We start from the raw sequence: 21,043 nt of genomic DNA, 5'->3' as shown, positions 1-21,043 counted from the left end.
GGGTCTCACTTTTTGCCCAGGCTGTCTCAAACTCCTAGGCTCAATCCGTCATCCCACCTTGGCCTCCCAAAGTGCTGGGATTATAGGCGTGAACCACCTCACCTAGCCTATTCATTTTAGTTTAAGGAACATTGGAGTTTTATTGTCTAATCATCAAAGTGTTTTGTCTCTAAGGTTAGCATTTCTATGTAAATATCTTTTTCAGATAATTCTCAAAGGTCTTCCTCTGGTTAATTGACTTGCTAGGCTTGTAGCCTTATGGAGGATCAAACAAGAAATCTTAATGCTGAATCTAACTCAGAATGAGAAGGCATGTCTTTGAGCTTTCAGTCATAGAGGTACCTGGGGTAAGAATGGGATAATGAAATTGAGACCATTCTCCAATTTAATGTAGTGAATCCTGAGCATCTACCATGTGCAAGATACTGTGCCAAACACTGGGGTATGTAAAAAAATAGAAAGGTAGTCTGCACACAAACTTACACTCGTGGGAGAAGGCATTTCTAGAATTTACCAAAGGTAATGGGTTCGGCTTTGTAATAATGGTAGAAATTGTATAGTAGGCATAAAAGAGAGAAGTTATTTGAGCTGGCAGAGTTTGGAAGGGATGTCTGATTTCAATAGGTAAAAGAGGGTAGGGGTATGTTTACAGAACAGGATATAAGTAACAGTCTGGTTCATTTAGGGAACTAGTGGGACGTTAATCTGGAATCATACCTTGTGGTTACATGGGAGAAGGTTTTGGGTATTGGTGGCTGAGGCATACCACTTTAAGCAGTTGGTAAAAGGGGAGCTGAGAGATGTCAACTTAAAACTGGATAGGCCTCACTTCTAATTCCCTGGGAGGCACCCTGGTCATGGGGCCTCTGCAGGCTCTACTCAGCGTCTAAAGAGATTTGGAAATCACCGTGGGAGTTCTGTTCCTCCTCTCCAGTCGGCACTGAGGTGAGATCCTGAGGTATAAGATAATAGCTAATGTTTGCTGAGTATTTCTCTAGATACCTTACAGGAGTCACTTTAAATCCTCACAGTAAGCCTCTGAGGCAAACGCTTTATCCCCTTTTTACAGACAAGGATACTAGCAGGTTAAAGTTACTTGCCCAAGGCTGCACAGTTTGGAAGAGGGAGGGCGAGCCGGGATTCAGATCCAGGCAGCCTTGGCGTCAGAGTCCAGGCTGTCTTGCTGCCGAGACTGAATCAGAGGTCTCTGTCAATAGAGTCCTATCAGGTTGCTGAGTGTTGTGCGGAGTGCTTTGGTGACTTGAGGATATTTATGGAGGAAGGACATTTTTTAAGGATTTGGTGTGACAGTCTGGAACATGTAGACATATTTAAGCAGTTCACTTGCAATGTGTGACCGCTTTGTAGAAAGAGGTTAAGATACTCTGAGAAAGAAATGTGAAATGTGGCTCATCACACTCCAGTATACCCTTTCGGCTCTAGGGCTAACGAAGCATTTGGCTTACTTTTTTGGGATTCAGAAAATCTTGAGATTTTCTGCATTCATCTTTGCTCATTGAGTGTGGACAAAGGTAGAATAAAGTAATTACTCTTTGCAAATACCAAGGCTGCAGGGTTCCAAGAAGAGGTGTAAAGAACTGTGGAGATAATCACTGAGTTTGACAATTAGGAGTCTATTCCTGATAAATGTTAAAGTTTTCAGGACCCAGCTATAGACACCATGAAATGCGTCAAAATCAGGTGTAAAAAGTGGAAGCCTGGTTTCCTCTATGGAAAAAAAAGTGGAGACCACTAAGGGAAGGAGCCAAGAATGTCATTAGGTGATGAAACAGAATCAAGGAAGGGGTGTGGTGTGTGGGTGATGTGTGTCGTGTGTGTGTGTGTGTGTGGGGGGGGTGTACGTGGGTGTGTGTTGTGTATGGATGTGTGTATGCGTGTGTGGGGTTGTATGTGGGTGTGTGTGGCTGTGTGTGGTGTGTTTGATGTGAGTGGTGTGTGTGGCATGTGTGGTGAATGTGTTTGGATAGAGAGGTGCTGCATTTTTGTAGGCAGAGAGAAGGAAAACAATGGCGAGGATATACAAGAATGACAGCTGAGCCATGTTTGCAGGAGGTAGAAAGCGGTCAAGTAAACAGACGTCTTTCCCCACCGAGCTAACCTCAGGTGTAGGGACTTCTAAACTTTGCATTTTCCCTATTCTCTCCTCCAAAGTGCGCGGGGCATCTTTCAGTAACTTGAATGAAGTTAAGGGGTTAGCTTTGGAAAAGAGGGACTCTTTTCCTTCTGTGACTATATGGAATGAATTTTGAGATAAGGGACCTTACTGAAAAAGACTGAGATACATTTTGAGTGAAAGGCGTGGTCTCAGTGAAGCAGTGTAGTAGTTAAGGGCTTGTGCCGAGCAGATGGCGGGGATGGGATTTGTGGCCTAAGAAGGATGGACAAAAGTAGGAAGCTACTTAGGGACAAATTATGCCTCACCTCACCTTTTTCCAATCGAGACAAAGCCTACTGTGTCACAGAGAGGCGACTAGATGTGGCGAACTGTCATGAGACTTGGATCCCGAGGAATTAACTGAAGGTGAAACCCGACGCCTCTCAGGTCTGCCAACAGGAAGGTCTGCATCTGCCCACGGAAGGACGAAACCTATCGGGGGGATTTGTTGGCGGGGAATACTTCTTTGCGCATAGAGTGACTGGCGGTGCCCTGGAGCCCCGAACTGAATAAAGTAAGCATTATTTTCAAATTCGCCAAGACCTTGAAGGCGGCGCCAACGGGAGCAGCCCCCGGGTCCCAGCCGGCGCAGAGCTCCAGCTCCTCCTCCGCCTCCTTCCCCGGACGCGCAGGGCGCGCGGCTTCCTCGCTTCAAATCCAGGAACGCGCGGTCCCCACCAATCACTGGGCTTCTCCCCGCCCCATTTCTTCCTGCTGTCCAATCAAAAGCCGGCTCAGTCTCCTCCCCTTGCCTGGTGCTGCGAACAGACGTAAACCAGAGGCGGGCGCGGTACGGCCGTTCGGGGCCGCAGCCGGGGCGGGGGCCGTGCGCACGCGCACTTGCAGCGCCCGGGACACCCCATCGCTGTGTGGACATTCCCGCTTCGCGCTGCCGTCCGCAGTCGGGGACGCGGGCCCGGTGAGAGGGACGCGGGCTCGGTGAGAGGGACGCGGGCTCGGTGAGGAGGGCCGCCGGTGCTCGGCCTGCGCCTGGGCGGGAGGCAGACGCATGCCCCTTTGGCCTGCGTTTCGGCTGCCGGACCGGCGGGACGGCGACGGTTGGGCCGGGCGGGGGCGCGGGCTGTGGGGCGGGTTGGCTGCGGGTTGACCGCAGCCCTGCCCGCGCCTCCACGCCTGGCCCGGCCTCCGGCCTCCGAGCCGAGCTCCGCCGGGTTGGGGTTAATTGCACGCCCGTGTGTCGCTGCGCTTTGGCCGGGCGTGATGAGAGGCTGTCAGGGGATCGCGTCTGTCTCTCCTGCCTCCTGTCTGGGGACTCCCACCTCTCGAGGGACCGGCCCTCTCCGTGCTTCCCGCTGAGCGTCTCGCCAGGTGCCTGTGCAGTGGCCGGTGGTGGTTGCTTTCTGTGCATTGTGATGGGCGGTTCTGTTTCTCTTTTTTGTTTAAAATTCTGACCCAGGAAGTAACTTTGTGAGCTTAATGCCGAATGCCCCTGTCTTCCGTGGACTCGCTTGCTTTGGTTTCTGCTAGGTTGCGTTCATTTCTTCCTAATAGTTTACCTGCATTCCTTGCCTATGATTTCATTATCAACAGAGCGTGGAAGGAGACGAATGTTAATACACTCTGCTTGTACTTTGCTGTTCATTTCAGAGATTGTTTAGTAAAACGTGAGGACCTCTTCAAGGCAGTCGTTTGGAGAACAGCTGTTCATATGACCGTATTCCCATTGACTGTTAGTATTTTGAGGTCATTCGACTGGCGTTTTTACTGCTCCAAAATCAACTTTTTCTCCAAATTTCAGCTTTCTGGTCAAAACCGGTAAGCCTTGAACAACAATATACCAAATGCCTACCTAGTTTTAAAGTATATCTTAAAGTGCCAAGAGTAAATGATGAGTTTTGGGGAAGTTTGGCTTGGCTTTGGGTTCCACGGCACGTGCTTTTAAATGTGTTTAATCGTATACCTAGACCTATGATTACTGACTATAGTCATATGTACTATGGAATGTAATGTACCTAGGAATGTAATTAGTGAACCCAGATGTGAAATTTGAGGTCACTACTCTAAGGAAATAGCAAGAGAAATTGCAAATATAGCTACTCAGTTCAAATATAGAAGAAGAGATAACATATTGTCTTCACTTGAGATGATGGAGAGGGGTGGGTAATGCAATAATGTGAGAAATTAAAGGAAATTTCCTTCAGGAATGTGTTACGTCCTTGAATGGTTTGCAAGTGTAATCTTTTCTGGAGAAGAGACTAGGTACTAGGTTACATCTTGAGGAATCTTCCCGTGGGTTTTGTTACCTGTGCACCCTTAGCAAAGGTCTGTTGAAGCACTTACCACTATCGTCGTTGATAGGGATTGTCAGCTCCCTGAGGAGAGCTGCCTTACTTATTTTTGCATTCTTGGGGCCATGTAGAGTGTTCTTCATGGTTTGTGTTTCGTAATGGTTGTTGCATGAATGATCTTCGCATAATTTCTGAGTTTTCTTTGGATTAGGCCCCTTCTAAATAGGAACAACTGTTGAAGTGTTTTGTATGCATTTTAATAGTTTACATGTCTGTATATGAATGAATAACTTAGTAATTACAAGGCTAGACTTGGGGAGGCTAGTTGGGAGACTTGTGTGATAGTTCAATATAAAAAGTGGTGGGCAGCCGGCATTAGGAATATAGAAGTGGGGCTCGGTTCCAGAGGTGTATTTGACGTTAGAAGCATTAGAGTTTGGTGAGAGAGCAGGAGGGATCAGAATGGTCCTCGGTGTCTGTCTTGTATTGCCAGTTAATAGGGATGGATTTGGGCGAAGACTGAAGATAACGGCAGGAAGGAACGGAGCAAAGGTAACAAGTTTGCTTTTGTAGTTTGTATTGCACTGGGGGTAAGGTAGATGTCAGAGAGCCATTTGGAAGTGTGGTTGTTCCCTCAGGTTATCCATGGAATTGATTCCAGGACCTGCTCCTGCCCCAGGACACTGAAATCCTCTAGATGCTCAAGTTCCTTACATAGATCGGTGTAGCATTTGCATATAACTGATGCATATGCACCTGTATATTTATTTAAGACAGAGTCTCACTTTGTTGCCCAGGCTGGATTGCAGTGGCTATTCACATGCGTGATCATAGCTCGCTGCAGCCTCAAACTTTTGGGCTCAAGCTGCCTTCCATGGTGGCCTCCTGAGTAGCTGGGACTTCAGGCACCACCGGGAGGTGGAATTAGTGCAGAGGAAAGAATACCCTGCGGCCAGACTTGCCTGGGTGGGAATCCTCTGGCCTCATTTGTGCTGTGTGGACTGGAAACATCTCAATTCTCTCAGCCTCATTTCCCTCAATAATAGGAATGATAGCTACCTTACAGATTTGACATGGGGATTAGAAAAATGTATGTGAAATAATTAGCACATGACTTGATAATAGACACTGAGTATCAGCAAACTAGGGGTTACAGATTCTTCCTTACAACTCGTTTTTTCAATTTGTATTTCCACTTCTCTGTCAGGCATTGGGAATATATGGATGAACAAGATAGACATTTCCCCAAGAAGCTGCTCTTCTAAATATATAGGGGTTAAAGTTAAAGTTGAGGTTACCCACTGCCTGAGAATGTTGTCATTCAGTAGTTTCACGGATACTTACTGAGTACCTGCTGTGTGCTAAGCATTGTTCTAAGTGTTAAGGAAATAGTGATGGACAGATAGGCAAGGCCCCTGCTCTTAGGGAGAAATTATTTCACTGGAAGAAGACAGATAAATGCAAGAATAAATAGTGATAAAACTGGATGGTCAGTCATGATTCCTCTGGAAGCCTGTGATAAAGGGAGCATGGACAGGTGTGGTGGCAGTTCAGGGGATAATGAAGAGGAAGGCTTTTTTAAAAGGTGGGAGAAATAGCAGCATGCCCAGCATGGGAGGGCTTGCACAGACAGAAGACTCCATCACGTTAAGAAAGGGGGTCGGTTGGTAGAGTAGTTGTCAGTGCCGTGAGGGGTTGGGATCGAGTGCATAGTGGAGAGGTGGGCTTCAGACAGGGGCATGGGCACTTCATAAACTGTTGTGGGATAATTTAGGAATCAGACTGAGGGATTGAGGAGGATTTATTATTTAGGTGCACCAGCCCAGTCAGATTAACATCCAAAAAGCCTGAGCCCTGGACAAGTCTGAGCCCTTCAAAGAGTTAAGCTACCTTTTAAGCATTTAGTGGGGTGGGCGGGGGGGATCTGTACAGGGAATAGCATACTACAGAAGCAAGAAACAAGAACAGTTATTCAATTAATTGAGACATGCGTTAAATCATTTCTTACTCTCCAGGGAAAAACATGTTTTACGGCTTGAGTTTATCTGTCTAGTGACCTTGCAGCTGCACAGCCAGAGAAACAGGGGCTTCACAATGCCGTGGAAAGGAGGAGAGATAAGGCTCACTAGCCACAGAAAAACAGGCAGATAATTTTTGAAGGGCTCCAGCTGTTTCTCTTTCTTGGGGAAATTGGGTTTTCTTACATAGAACTGAGTTTCTGCTTACACATTCTTTAATTTGTTTTAATTCCTATTCCAAAACAAGTAAGTTCTTATTTTTGGTGGGAGATAGAGTCTCGCTCCGTCGCCCAGGCTGGAGTGCGGGGCTGCAATCTTGGCTCACTGCAACCTTTGCCTTGCGGATTCAGTTGATTCTCCTGCCTTAGCCTCCCAAGTAGCTGGGGTAACGGGTGCCCACCATGACGCCCGGCTAGTTTTTGTATTTTTAGTAGAGACGAGGTTTCACCTCGTCTTTGGCCAGGCTGGTCTTGAACTCCTGACCTCAAGTGATTCGCCTGCCTCAGTCTCCCAAAATGCCGGGATTACAGACATGAGCCATCGTGCCTGCCCCATACTCTCTTCAGTGGTCGTGAAACCTTTTCTTTTTATATTTTGTAGAGTAGTTAGTCCATACTGTCTAAAATCTGTGCTTTAATCCAATTTGTCGTTGATCCTAGTACACTCCTGTGTTACTGAAGTAGCTCTTTGAATAGTCTTCCAGGTGTTTAAGTCCTCTCCCTTCCCATACTATAGACTGATTGTGCCAGTCCTTCGTTGGCTGCAGAATACAGTTCAAACTTTCCAATCCACCGTTTCAGACTTTGAGAATCTGGCTCCATTCTGGCATTCTAGCTTCGTTTACTGTGTTATTTTGTTCACCTGCTGCCAAAATACATTGGAGGATTTGCTGCTGCCAGCATAGACATAGCACTTAGGGTGGGTTTTCGAGTCAGACCTGGGTTTGAATCTTACGAATTACAACCTTGGGAAAATTGAGCTAATTTAGTCTCTCAGTTTGTTTCTTCATCTGTAAAATGGGGTAATACCTATATTGTAAGATTTTCTGTGGATTCAGTGAGTTAAGTTAGTAGATAGGCAATAAAATTTAACTCTTTTCCTTTTTGGCTCATGTTTGTCATCCTAAATAAACTCTCTTATCCCATACTCTGCCTTTTAAAAGTTCTTCTCAGTCTTCAAGGCACATTGCCAATATCCTCTCTTTTTTTTAGCTTTTCCTGATTATTTATCTTTTCGTCCTCCTGTCATTATTTCCTTTACTGATTTCCATGCAGTGTGTATATGATACGTACTCTGAGAAATTGTTGAGACTGGCTAACATCTTCAGAGTACCGTGGTCAAGTTCTCTAGTAATAGCGTCGGTTTTGTGCTGGTGTTTTCCAGATTTAGTCATTTGTGTGCCCCTGTTACCCCTTTTACCTTGTCCATGTGCCAGCTATACTTTAACTGAAAATTTTTCTTTGAATGTCTTCACTTTTTAATTTGCTCTTAACGACACTCTGAGATCCAGGCTAGATTTTTGCTAGTTGTACTTTTTCTGTTCTGTATTAGAATGAGTACGTAACTACCAAACTTTTAAATATGCCCTAAAATCATTTGTATATACCATCAGTGTTCTGCCATCTTTGCTTTCTTTACTAGATAAGTTTGTAGTAATTCTTTTTCCTTGCTACATGAAGCAAAGAGCAAATTAAAATGTGTTGTATTGCGTTATTATGTTAATTATAAGAAGATAAGTTTAAGGTTTAAGGTGTCTATTCTCATCTATAAAGTAGCAGAGTATTCTGAGATTTATTTTACCTCAGACTATTTGCCTATTTCCCCCTTACTGATGCTACAAAAAGGATTTTTTTCCTAAGATTTATTAGTTTTCTAAGATGATGCTTTTAATCATTTAAAAACATCTTATAGTAATATGTGACCTATTGAAATACTTTTGTTATTGCAGTGAAATGGAAGATTTTCGAGGTATAGCAGAAGAATCATTTCCAAGCTTTCTCACCAATTCATTATTTGGTAACAGTGGGATTTTGGAAAATGTCACTCTTTCTTCAAATCTTGGCTTGCCGGTTGCTGTTTCCACACTTGCTAGGAATAGATCCAGCACTGATAACAGGTAAGATTTGTTTGAGCGGATTTTTTCCAGGTCCATAAAGCCGACAGCATGCTGATACTTATGTTTCTCAGTCAAGCTTGAGCTTTTTGTTTTGTCTGTGAGGGAGATGGCCAAATATGTGAAATGAATATGGAAAAGACAGAATTTACTGTCTCTTTCCCCATTGCATTGCCTTTTCAGTGGGTAGGTTTGGGGTTTGAGCACCAATTACCTATTTTGGTCTATTTTTTTTTTTTTTGTCTATAGTGTTTTGGATTTGTATTAGTTCAGTCATACTAATGGCTAGGAACGTAAAACAAGTTGTGTTAGCGAAGTTCAAAGGAAAATTAATCATAAGGTTATAGGAGTACCTCTTGTCGCAAGGGGAGGAGTGCAGAGCTTTGCTGCAAGAAGGGACAGCGATTGAGATTTGGGAAGCTATCAGGACTTGGGTTTTTGTCATCCCACCCTGTGTCTCTCTGTATAACTCATTCTCTTCTCTATCTTTTTTTTTTGCTAATTAAAAAAATTTTTTTGTAGAGATAGGGCCTTGCTGTGTTAGCTAAGCTGTTCTTGAACTCTTGGGCTCAAGTGATCCTCCTGCCTCAGCTTCCCAAAGCGTTGGGATTGCAGGTGTGAGCTACCATACCCAGCCTCTTCTCTTTTTCAATACACTGGTTTTATTTGCTTTTCTGTTCATGTTACAGAATATGGCAACACAAATTCTCAAAAGACATCTATGAATTACATTTTCAGCTACACTGAACTGTCTCCTAATGTCTCATGAGTTTCTGGTCCATCTTAGGTTAGGTGTCTGTTCCAAACCCAGTCACCTGTGACTAGAGTTTTGGGTCATTGGATCTATTTAGAGGTCTGACAGAGTCTCACTTTTTAATTCATTTCAGCCAGGTTTACTCTTTACTGGATTTGTATGGCTGTCTTTCTCTTTCTCTTCCAGCTTTCAGTCTGTCCTAGGTTTGTGAAGTAACTCTTCAAGTAACTCTTGTCATTCTAGTAACTTTCATCTCCTGAAGTCAAGTTTCTCTTCCTTAGAAACTCAACCAGGCTGGGCGTCGTGGCTCATGCCTGTAGTCCCAGCACTTTGGGAGGCCAAGGCGGGCAGATTACTTGAGTTCAGGAGTTTGAGACCAGCCAGCGAAACCCTGTTTACTAAAAATACAAACATTAGCCAGGCGTGATGGCTCATGCCTCTAATCCCAGCTACTCGGGAGGCTGAGACAGGAGAATCGCTTGAACCCAGAAGGCGGAGGTTGCAGTGAGCTGAGATTGGGCCAGTGTACTCCGGCTGGACGACAGAGGGAGACTGTCTCAAAAAAACCCGCAAAACTCAACCAGCTTTTATTTTCTTTACTTTTAAAATTTCTGTTTTATTACCAGATTGATGTCTGGTTAAATACACCTTGTTTTGTATCTTCAACTGGACTGTGTATAGTTTATACATCCATTCCATGTAGGGTCTTGCGTAACGTATAAAGTTTGCCTATGCTTAAACGTTCCCATCTTCTCTCAACCTAAACATTTAGTGAGGAGCATCATCTTGACCTTTGGGACGAAGGGGTTGTATTAACGCTGTCAGCTCTTATAGCTTTAAGATTTTTGTGACTGTATTGTTGAATACAGATAAACTCCCCATTGCTGAGCCACAGGTTTCCGTGCTTTGCACAGAGGATGATGGTTTGAAATACAGGGGCCCTGTTTGTTTTTGTCCCTGGTGGTTGGTTTTACTGTCATGCAGCCCTATGTCATGATGACATTTAAATATGTGTAATTTAATTCTTAACAATTAAAACAAAATTTTTTCTTGTGTAGGTATCCTGATGTCCAGTCATCTTACTTAGTAGAAGAGAGATTTTCAGTTCCATCCGGGTCATCTCCCGGAAGCCAGAGTGATGCTGAACCAAGAGAGAGGTTACAGCTTAGCTTCAAGGATGACGAGTAAGTTCATGCCTTCGTTTGCTTGTACTATGTTAAAAGTAGGTCTTTCGCAGTCGTGTGGAAAGTGACAATGTGATTGTGTCTCTAAGTAATTCTGATTAATTCTAAGAATCTTTAAGAGTTTTCTTTTCTTTTTTTTTGAGGCGGAGTTTCACTCATTCCATTGCCCAGGCTGTAGTGCAATGGTGTGATCTTGGCTCATTGTAACCTCTGCCTCCCAGGTTCAAGCAATTCTCCTGCCTCAGCCTCCTGAGTCGCTGGGATTACAGGCATGTGCCACCACACCCAGCTAATTGTTTTTGTATTTTTAGTAGAGATGGGGTTTCACCATGTTGGCCAGGCTAGTCTCAAACTCCTGACCTTGAGTGAACTGCCCGCCTTGGCCACCCAAAGTGCCAGGATTAGAATTACAGGTGTGAGCCACTGCACCCGGCCAAGAGTTTTCTTTATGCTTTTTAATCACAGTTTTAGTCTTTCAAAACATTTTTTTTTTGATTCTAAAATTAACGTGTGCTATTGAAAAAAACAGAGAATATAGAAAATTATTTGAAGATAGTAAAGGCCTATAATCCCACTAAATAGAGAACAGCCATTTAGCACATTTTTATTTGTAGTCTTCCATACTACAAATTTTTGTATGTGCATTTATGCCTTTAAATCTTCTTTTTACTTCTAATATGAAACTATAGAAAAAAAGAATGAAAAATTTTTTTTTAACAAAATAAGTAAAACTCTTATTCTGTTTATTACACAAAAAATTAAGATGCAGTATTATGTTCAGCTTTCAATTACTATTAATATGAATCTGTGTCATAATGTTAATGGACTGTATACTCAGATCTATGTTGGTCATTTAGATTATTCCAGTTTTGCTATTATAAATGTAATGAACTTCCCTATATGTACATTTATATATACACTTTTCACACCTAGGATATTATTAAGATTTCTAGGGTTTAAATTGCTGAGGTAAAAACAGTGTATTTTAAAGACCATGACAAATTAACACATTGCTCTTGAGAAAACTTGTGCCAGTTTCTTCTCCTAGTAGACGTATGATGAAAATGCCAGCTTCCCCCAGCCCTGCCCAACATTTGATGATGCTAGTTTTAATCTTTGATTTTTGGAGGGAAAAATAATTTGTATAATACATATGTGTGTATGCATGGAAGAAAGTCTGGAAGTCTAAAAAACCAAAATGGTAATGGTGGTATTACAGACAATCTTGTTTTCTGTGTTTAAATTTGTATTTGAGTATTTATGGAATTGAACCTACTTTAATGTCTGTTCATTACTTATATTTATGTTGTGAATTGCCTCTTGATAGTCTTTATATATAAGTGCTTTCTTTGTATTAAAGATGTTAACCCTTGTGTATTCATTCCTTCGCTGCGCAATTTTGACTGAGTACCTATTGTGTGTGCCACACGCTTTTCCAGGTGGGTAGGAAATGCCAGTGATTACAACAGATGTTAAACAAGACACTAAAATATGCTAATTTTATAGTATATTAGAAGGGAAAAGTACTAGAAAAAAACAGAATATGATAAGGAGGGTTATTAGGAAGGCTGAAGGCAGTGTTCAGTATGGGTCTCATTGTGGACATAAGATATGAGCCAAGGGCACAATGGCTCACGCCTGTAATCCCAGCACTGTGGAAGGCTAAGGCAGGTAGATCACCTGAGGCCAGGAGTTTGAGACCAGCCTGGCCAACATGGTGAAATCCTATCTCTACCAAAAACACAAAAATTAGCCAAGTGTAATGGCATGTGGCTGTAATCCCAGCTACTTGGGAGGCCGAGGCAGGAGAATTGCTTGAATGTGGGAGGTGGAGGTTGCAGTGAGCCGAGATCACACCACTGCACTCCAGCCTGGGCAACAGAGTGAGACTCTCTCAAAAAAAAAAAAAAAATTTGAGCCAAGACTTGAGGGAGGGAATTAACTATGTGGATGCCCGGGGGAGCAGACTTCAGGCCAAAGGTGCAGCCAGCCTGAAGGAACTAAGGCAGGAGCGTCGCCTGCGTGGTCCACAGAGCACAGGGAGGCTGGCGAGGTGGTGAGCAGGACCTTGACTCGTCGCCCGCGTGGTCCACAGAGCACAGGGAGGCTGGCGAGGTGGTGAGCAGGACCTTGACTCAGAGATATGGGAAGCCACTAAAGGGCTACATCTGAATTGTGTTTTAAAAGGCCCACTCTGAGGATCACTTGAGCCCAGGAGATCCAGGCTGCAGTGAGCCGTAATTGCACCACTGCACTCTAGCCTGGATAACAGAGTGAGACCCTGTCTCAAAAAAAGGCCCACTCTGGCTGTCACATGGAAGAGACTGTAGGAGGCGAGAGGGAGCAGCATGGCACTGAGTCTTGACTGTCTGGAAGTGAGGCAGATGGAAGAGAGCAACCAGGCCTGGTCCTTGGGATGCTTCACAGTGAGAAGCTGGGGACAGGAGGAATCAACAGCGAGATTAAGAGTTAGTGATTAGAGGCAGGAGGAAAACAGAGCATCCTGGAAGCCATGTCCAGAGCATGTATAAAAGGAGAGTTACCCAACTATGTCAAATAAAATGAGGGCAAAGAATTGACCCTTGGAATTAGCATAGATTAGGTCATTCGGAACCCCAATAAGTAGTTTGGTGGAAGCAGGGACAGGCGCGGTGATGGCCTACTCAGAGTGGGTTTCAGAGAGAACGGGTGTTACTGTTAGAGGCAGTAGACAGCTTGTGGAGTTTTGCTGTGAAAGGGAGTAGAGAAACAAGGTTATGATAGCTGGATGTTTGTAGTGGGTGAAGAAAAGTTTCACTTTGTTTTTTCTTGTGGTGGGAGAAGTTGCTGCTTGTTTACGTGATAACAGGAGTAATCTCCTGGGAAGGGTAAAACTTGCCGATGTAGAAAGGGAAGAGAATTGCTGCAGTAACGTCTGTGTCAGTAAGAGAGGGTAGGCCACAATGTGCGGTGCAGGGAGTGGCTTGAGCTGGGTAGGACTGCGGACAGTTCCTCTGCGGGAACAGGTGGGAGGCTGTCCTGGGTGGGTGCATGTAGCGGTAAGAATCTGTGGAAGTTACCTTTTCAGTGCTTCAGGCTAAAAGTAGGGTTAGTGAAGTAGGAAGTATAATCATCAAGTCAGAGTGAGGGTGGAGGAGGAGGAGTTTGGTGGTTTAAAAAAAAGATGTAAAATTATCACATGGGAGCATAGGAAAATGAATGGACAGGGTTGAAATGTTAGGATTCCTAGACGACATCAAGGGCCCAACTTGAGGACCATGGGCATGACTGTTCAGGATGATTGTGATGTTTCTCCGGCCACATTGAGCTTAGGAGTGCCGGTGAAGAGGAGGCAGAGAATTGGATTTAACCAGGGTTGTAGTTTATAAAGGGAGTAAGGGACAAGGTTGCTGAGGATGTAAGATTGGCCATGGGCTTTAGGTTAAGGAGGAGGAGAGGATATGGACAGTGGGAGGGAGAGTGATGTGGTGGTACAGATGGGTTGGAGGTGCAGGTGGGGTCAGCATCATATAGTTGTGGTACTAGAGGCAGCAGGGGTAGTAGGTGATTCAGAGCTGTGAGGCTCTAGGGAGAGTGACCTGGAAGTGGCACTGAGGGCAAGAAGGGCGTATGTATTCCATCTCCACACCAGGTGATGATGCCACGGCTGTGGGAGAGATGAGGGTCCCCCCTTTTCAGAGCTTGGGGGTAGTAATGTCCTCACAGGATATTCAGGCTTTCATTAAAGCAGTAAGGTGAAAGGAATGTTCAGAGAAGGGATTCAGGAATGGCAGATCTTGTCAACCCAGCTCTGTAAATTACAGAAGGCACAGTAGAAGGGTTTTGTTTGTTGGGGAGTAGAAGCGCTGGGCAGTCTTAAGGGGCTTGGAGTGCCAGCAGTGAGGCATCCTGGCTGGTTTTAGGAGCTGAAATTCGGTAGTTAAAGGGCATTGGGAAGGTAGTCCCACTCACCTGTTGCTGTGAGGAAACCGCAAATGTCAGGGATGGGAGGGCATCTTGAGGGTATCCCCTTGACTCTTGCTGGAGGCAGGAGCTCTGGAAACTGGTCCTGTTGGTCCTTGTTGATGGAAGACGGGAGGCCTGGCGAGATGGAGTCTTAGACTCAGTGCCTGGGGAGAGGTAAGTGCTTGGAGCTAGCTCTTGAGTTTTGAACAGTCTGAAGCCCTGAGTTGTTGGTCTGAGTATAGGGCTTCCTTGGACGCTGTACTGGAGGGCCAGCAGCCGGGAGAGGCAAAGCCCCAGTCTCCTGGTGAGGGGTGACTTCTTTGACCCCTTCTTGGGGAGGAGGGAATTTGTGTTTCAAAATGTCTTTATTCTAATCTTGGAATAAATTAATATTTTAGCTGAGTACAGAACTTTAGGATGAAAATAAATTTTCACACAATTTTGAAGATATTGCTACATTGTTCGTGAAGTCTGGTGTAATCTCAATACTTGGTTTTTTATCTGAACTATGTTTTCTCTGCAAATTTTAGAATCCCGTCTGAGTCCCTTGTGGGTGGGGCTGTTTTCCCCCATTCACTAAATTCTAATTGGCATTGATTTGGAGATCAGTTCTAGATAATTACGGCTTTTTTCTAGTTTTTCCTTTTCTTTTTCCAGAACTGCTGTTTTGGATTGCCTGGGTTGTTCTATTTCTATTTTTTTCCCTTTTTTTCTGTTTTAGTGCAAAAAAACATTGTTCTAGATAAGTTTCTTTTTTTTTTCCTGCACATTAAATCATTTGGCAATCATAATTTTAATCATGAGAGCTCTTTTTTTGACCTTTTTTTAAAATGGGCCGTTTTTGTGGATGTACACTTGACCCTCCAACAACCCGACTTTGAACTGTGTGGTTCCACTTACAAGCAGATTTCTTTCAACCAAACGTGGATGGAAAATACAGTATCTGTGGATGTGAAACCTGAATGTAGTCAGTGCTAACTGTGGGACTTGAATATTGCATATTTTGGTAGACGCGGGGGTCCTGGAACCGGTCCCCCATGTATACCGAGGGTTGAGTGTAACAGCTACATGGATACTTCTGAAGATTCTAATTAGAAATTTTGAAAGTTCTGTAAACTGTTCCTTTTCTCCAGGGCTGCTTGTATAGTTTGTTCATTTTTATTTTTGTCTCTTGAACTGCTCCTGTTTTTCTTGTCTGATTTGTGGCTGGCTTCTAGGCTGCCTAGCGTGGGCATCCTTATCCGTTGTGTATGTAACTCTCGTTTCTCATTGACTTCCCCGCAAGAGGGATGTTGTTCCTGGCCATTTACTGTAGAGCGCACAGGCTGGAGTCTTAAATTTTATGCCAGATGTTTAATGCTTTCTTCTGGGCCATTGTTACTGCCGTCACTTCGTTCTCCACAGGCATTTTCTGTGCTTTGATTGCGCTTCCCTCCCTCTTGCCAGGTGTTCGCTGTCGTGTGTGCATGGCTGTTGTCTCTGGGGTGGGGCAGAAGGGTGGGCGCTCCTGCCACACTTCATGCCGGGCTTTCAGTCCCCCCTCTCCTGCCGTCCCCGGCTCCCTCCTGCCCTCCTCCTGCCTGTAGCCACGGAACCTTTTTGTGGTTCTTCCTGGCAGATTTGTTTCCTTCTCTGCTTCCGGGCCCTTCCGTTCTTGGATTGCGGCTTTCTTTCCCCCGGCACACCCCATCTTTCTTTCCCCTGCACACCCCGTCTGCTTTTCGGATTCCAGAATCTGGGGTAAGCATGGGTGAGGACTGGTAGTTCTTACCCAGATTGCCTCACTTTTATAGCTTTCCTTGCTGTCATTTTATTGGACACTGGGAAGTTGCTCTTTCCTGTTTAACTTGAAACTTGTGACTTAGTTTGAAAAGTTGTTTTGAGCTAGTAAAAATAGAGGATATCTGTAGTTTTGACGAAGTAGCTTTTTTAGAGGGATGGTGGTGAATGTGGAGTGCTCTGCTCTCCACTGACCCTGTCATTCTAAAGTTCTGGTGGTCATACTGCATGCTTTTCTCAGGGTGGGGCTTTAAAATATGGAATGGACCTAAACGTCCTGACTTGTTGTTTATTTATTTCCTGTCACCATCTTGCTCCCCCACCTCTTTTCCTTTCTGTCCTTGCTACCCCTTCACTTTGTAACTATGCGTAGTCTTTCCACCTATGCCTTTCCTTTCCTGTACTCAATGAAGTTTTCCTGTACCTACCCACGAGTGCACCTTTGGCTTAAGCTAGTGACTTTGTATGTACTACAGCTCCAGTAAAGAGATGGAGAAACTGGGAAGTAAATTGTAGTTAGGGTTGGAGTGTTGCCTCAGGCATGAAGGGTTGGAATTTGAGAAATATGGAAGGGCTTTTAAAAAAAAATTCATCCTGGCCAAATTTGAGTCTGGCTCTTGGTATCAGTATGTCATGTAATGAATTTGTTGCATTTAGAGGCTTTTTCCTGAAGTTCCATTCCCACTCCTCCTCTTTCTGTGGTGAGCTGCTCTAGACCCAAGAGTTTTTGAAGTAGGGTGGGAGGAAAATTGCCTGTAAGAAAAATACTTTCATCCACACAGAAAACAGCAGAGGCAGAAAGAAAGATAAGGACAAGAACCAGGACTAGGGATAAAAGTAAAAACAATTGAAACCTTTATTAATTCAGAGATTTGGCTATTTTGGCAAATATGCCAATATCCTTTAAGTCTGCAGATTTTAGAAAGCTGTATTATGTAGCCTGGTTTCAAGGATACTTATTCTGGAAATAAAAAAACCACTTTTTGCTGCTTGAGAGAAAGAGCAGCTATATGTCGTTCTCTTTGATTTTGGTAGACCGTATATCACTGGACCTAAAAGGTTGATTCGGTCCGCCGAATACCGTGCAGTGTTAGCAGTTGTACTTTTCTGGCTAGACTCAAATGTTTCTTTTTGTTGCTTCCATTTTTTCTTTTTAAGAGGTGAAACACATAACTGATTAATAGATATTTTGTAGATTTACCCAAGGTAACTAACATTTTATCATTCTTCTGTTTCCTAATAAAAAAGTTCTATCTCTAGGAAAAAGAGCTATGTGGAAAGTCAGCGTTTGTCAAATGCTCTCAGCAAACAGTCAGCTTTCCAAATGGAGACAGCAGGACCAGAAGAGGAGCCAGCCGGAGCTACAGAATCCTTGCAGGACCAAGATCTTTTCAGCAGGGCTTCACCACTGGAACAAGCACAAGGTACTGAACTATTGGAAATTATTTCTTAATGCATATGTTTTTATTTCCTTTTTCATTTCCCCAGCTTTGGAATTTTTTTTTTTTTTTTTTAAGGAAGAGTCTCACTCCTGTGGCCCAGGCTGGAGTGCAGTGGTGTGATCAAAACTCACTGCAGCCTCAACTTCCTGGGCTGCTCAACCTATCTTCCCACCTCAGCCTCCTTAGTAGCTGAATCTACAGGCACACACCACCATGCTGGGCTAACTTTTTGTGTTTTTAGTAGAGACAGGGTTTCGCCATGTTGCCCAGGCTGGGCTCGAACTCCTGGGCTCAAGAGATCTGCTGTGCCTTGGGCTGCCAAAATGCTGGGATTATGGGCATGAACCACTGTGCCTGGCCTTTTTTTTTTTCCTTTTCCTTAATTTTGAGATGGATTCTAACTGTGTTGCCCAGGCTGGTCATGAACTCCTTGGCTCAAGCAAGACTCTCACCTCAGCCTCTCGAGTAGCTGGAACTGGATGCATGCATCGTCACTCCTGGCTTGGATGTATTCATTTTGTCCTATCATACTGTAAACTGAAAGTGCTTTGGTTTGCATTGTACCTGTTAATATCATGTTTACAGTACTTTTATAGGAAAAGGTCTCCTCTTAACCTTGTTGACTGATTTAAGCTGAAATTCTCTTTGCTTTGGAAACCATGCTGTCGGATGGCCACAGCATACTTTATATTCAAGACAAGCCTATTTTTAGTGCATCTTCCACTTTTCTTCCACTATTTAATTTATATTCTTATTGAGAGTCAATTTTGTTTCTAAGCTTATTTTTTTAAATAAAACTGGTGAATTATAAGTTCTAAAATAAATTATTGTTTCTAAGAAAACTAGGTTGAATGTATTGGAAATACTCAAGGGTAAGGCATTTGAAAAATTACCCTTGGGCCAGGCACGGTGGCTTACGCCTGTAACCTCAGCACTTTGGGAGGCCGAGGTGGGCAGATCACCTGAGGTCAGAAGTTCAAGACTAGCCTGGCCAACATGGCGAAACCCTGTCTCTCCTAAAAATACAAAAATTAGCCAGGCATGGTGGTGGCTATCTGTAATCCCAGCTACTTTGGAGGCTGAGGCAGGAGAGTTGCGTGAACCCAGGAGGCGGAGGTTGCAGTGAGCCGAGGTTGTGCCACTGTACTCCAGCCTGGGTGACAGTGTGAGATTCTGTCTCAAAAAGAAAAATTGCTCTCAAATTAGATGTGGAGAAGAAACTACAAAAATATGGGGGTTCAGGCACAGTGGCTCATGCCTGTAATTCTAGCACTTTGGGAGATCGAGGTGGGTGAATGGCTTGAGCCCAGGAGTTCAAGATCAGCCTGGGCAACAAGGTGAAACTCTGTCTCTACAAAAAAATACAAAAATTAGCAGGGCATAGTGCTGTGCGCCTTAAGTCCCAGCTACTTGGGAGGCTGAGTTGGGATTGCTTAAGCCCAGGCTGTCACGGTGATCATGCCATTGCACTGTAACCTGGGAGACAGACCCAGACCCTGTCTCAAAAATAAATAAATAAATAAAAATATAGAGAAAGTTGTTTAAAAAAATTATAGGTTTCTGCTGTCTGATTGCTCTTAAGTACTCTGCATTCACTTTCTTTCGTCAAAGAAATCAAAACTGGAAATTGAAAAGTTCATTTTATGTACTTACATAGCAGTGGTATTCTGTAACTCCAAACTAGTTCAGTACTCAAAAGGACTTGCCTGATTGTATGTTGTAAGATTGATGAATGAGTGCACATTATATGTTAGAAAAATTTTAAGGGAGGTTTGTGTTTCTCTTGATGAAAAATGTTATATATGTGAAAGAAAAGAGGGATATTATAACTCAAATAAGCAATAAAAGAAAAAAATAGATAAATTGGACTTCAGAATTGAAAACTTTTGTGCTTCAAAAGACACTATCAAGAAAGGGAAAAGACTGGGCCAGGCGCAGTGGCTCACGTCTGGAATCCTAGCACTTTGGGAGGCCGAGGCGGGTGGATCACGTGAGGTCGGGAGATTGAGACCAGCCTGACCAACGTGGAGAAACCCTGTCTCTACTAAAGATACAAAATTAGTTGGGCGTGGCGGCACATGCCTGTAATCCCAGCTACGTGGGAGGCCGAGACAGGAGAACCGCTTGAACATGGTAGGCGGAGGTTGCGGTGAGCTGAGATCGCGCCATTGCACTCCAGCCTGGGTAATAAGAGCGAAACTCCGTCTCAAAAAAAAAATGAAGTTGTACAAATAACCAGTAAACACATGAAAATATATGCAGTATCATTAGACATCCAGGAAATGCAATTCAGAACCACAATGAGGCTGGACACAATGGTTCATGCCTGTAATCCCAGCACTTTGGGAGGCTGAGGTGAGTGGATCATTTGAGGTCAGGAGTTCGAGACCAGCTTGGCCAATATGGTGAAACTCCACCCCCATTAAACTACAAAATTAGCCATGGTAGCACGCTGTGTCCCAGGGGCACTGGGTGATTCTCTGAGGCAGAAAATCACTTGAACCCGAGGCGGAGGGCCGGGCGAGATTACGCACTGCACCCAGCCTGGTGACAGAGACTGTCCTAAGGAAAAAAAAAAAAAAAAAAAAAGTCTGCATGGTGGCTCACGCCTAAAATCTCAGTGACTTTGGGAGGCTGATGGTGGATCACAAGGTCAGGAGATCGAGACCATCCTGGCTAACATGGTGAAACCCCGTCTCTGCCAAAAATACAAAAAATTAGCCAGGCGTGGTGGCGGGTGCCTGTAGTCCCAGCTGCTTGGGAGGTTGAGGCGGGAGAATAGCGTGAACCCAGGAGGCGGAGCTTGCAGTGAGCTGAGATTGCGCCACTGCACTCCAGCCTGGGCGACAGAGTGAGACTCCATCTCAAAAAAAAAAAAGAAACAGTAAAAACAAAACCACAGTGAGCTGCTGCTTCACACTTTATAGGCTAGGCTAACTATAATTTTTAAAAAAATGGAAAATAACGTGTTTGCGAGGATGTGGAGAAATTGAAATCCTCCTACATTATTGGTAGAAATGTAAAGTGGCACAGCCATTTTGGAAAGCAGTTTGACAGTTCCTCAAAACGTTAACTGTTGTGTTACCATGTTACTTGGCATTTGCACTCTTAGGTATATACCCAAGAGAAAGGAAACCGTATGTCCACACAAAAACTTGTGGGTTTTTTTTGAGACAGAGTCTTGGTCTGTTCCCCAGGCTGAAGTGCGTGGTATGATCTTGGCTCAGTGCAACCTTCGCCTCTTGAGATCTAGTGATTCTCCTGCCTCAGCCTCCCGAGTAGCTGGGATTGTAAGCGTGCACCACTACACCCAGCTAATTTTTGTAGTTTTAGTAGAGGCGGGGTTTCACCATATTGGCCAGGCTGGTCTCAAACTCCTGACC

General features: G+C 44.1%; 1 protein-coding gene across 10 annotated transcripts in view; it reads left to right on the top strand.

Moving 5' to 3' along the window:
- Positions 1–2,972: 2,972 nt before the first annotated feature.
- CEP192 (centrosomal protein 192) overlaps positions 2,973–21,043 on the top strand; it is a 140,114-nt gene continuing 122,043 nt past the window's right edge. For 6 of the 10 annotated variants that reach the window (XM_009192321.4, XM_009192322.4, XM_021929910.2 and 3 more), the window contains exons 1-5: positions 2,973–3,095; positions 3,785–3,952; positions 8,392–8,559; positions 10,369–10,494; positions 17,467–17,642. In XM_009192321.4, coding sequence (XP_009190585.2) covers positions 3,846–3,952; positions 8,392–8,559; positions 10,369–10,494; positions 17,467–17,642 — 577 coding nt within the window. In that variant the 5' untranslated portion in view covers positions 2,973–3,095; positions 3,785–3,845. Of the gene's footprint in view, positions 3,136–3,331; positions 3,506–3,784; positions 3,953–8,391; positions 8,560–10,368; positions 10,495–17,466; positions 17,643–21,043 lie in introns of those variants that run through there. The other 4 variants (XM_009192319.4, XM_009192314.4, XM_009192315.4 and 1 more) reach the window with 4 other exon arrangements.

Source organism: Papio anubis, chromosome 19, assembly GCF_008728515.1.
Source record: "Papio anubis isolate 15944 chromosome 19, Panubis1.0, whole genome shotgun sequence".
Classification (NCBI taxonomy): Eukaryota; Metazoa; Chordata; class Mammalia; order Primates; family Cercopithecidae; genus Papio; species Papio anubis.
The sequence above is the reverse complement of the archived record's forward strand: the minus strand, read 5'-3'. Positions and strand labels throughout refer to the sequence as shown.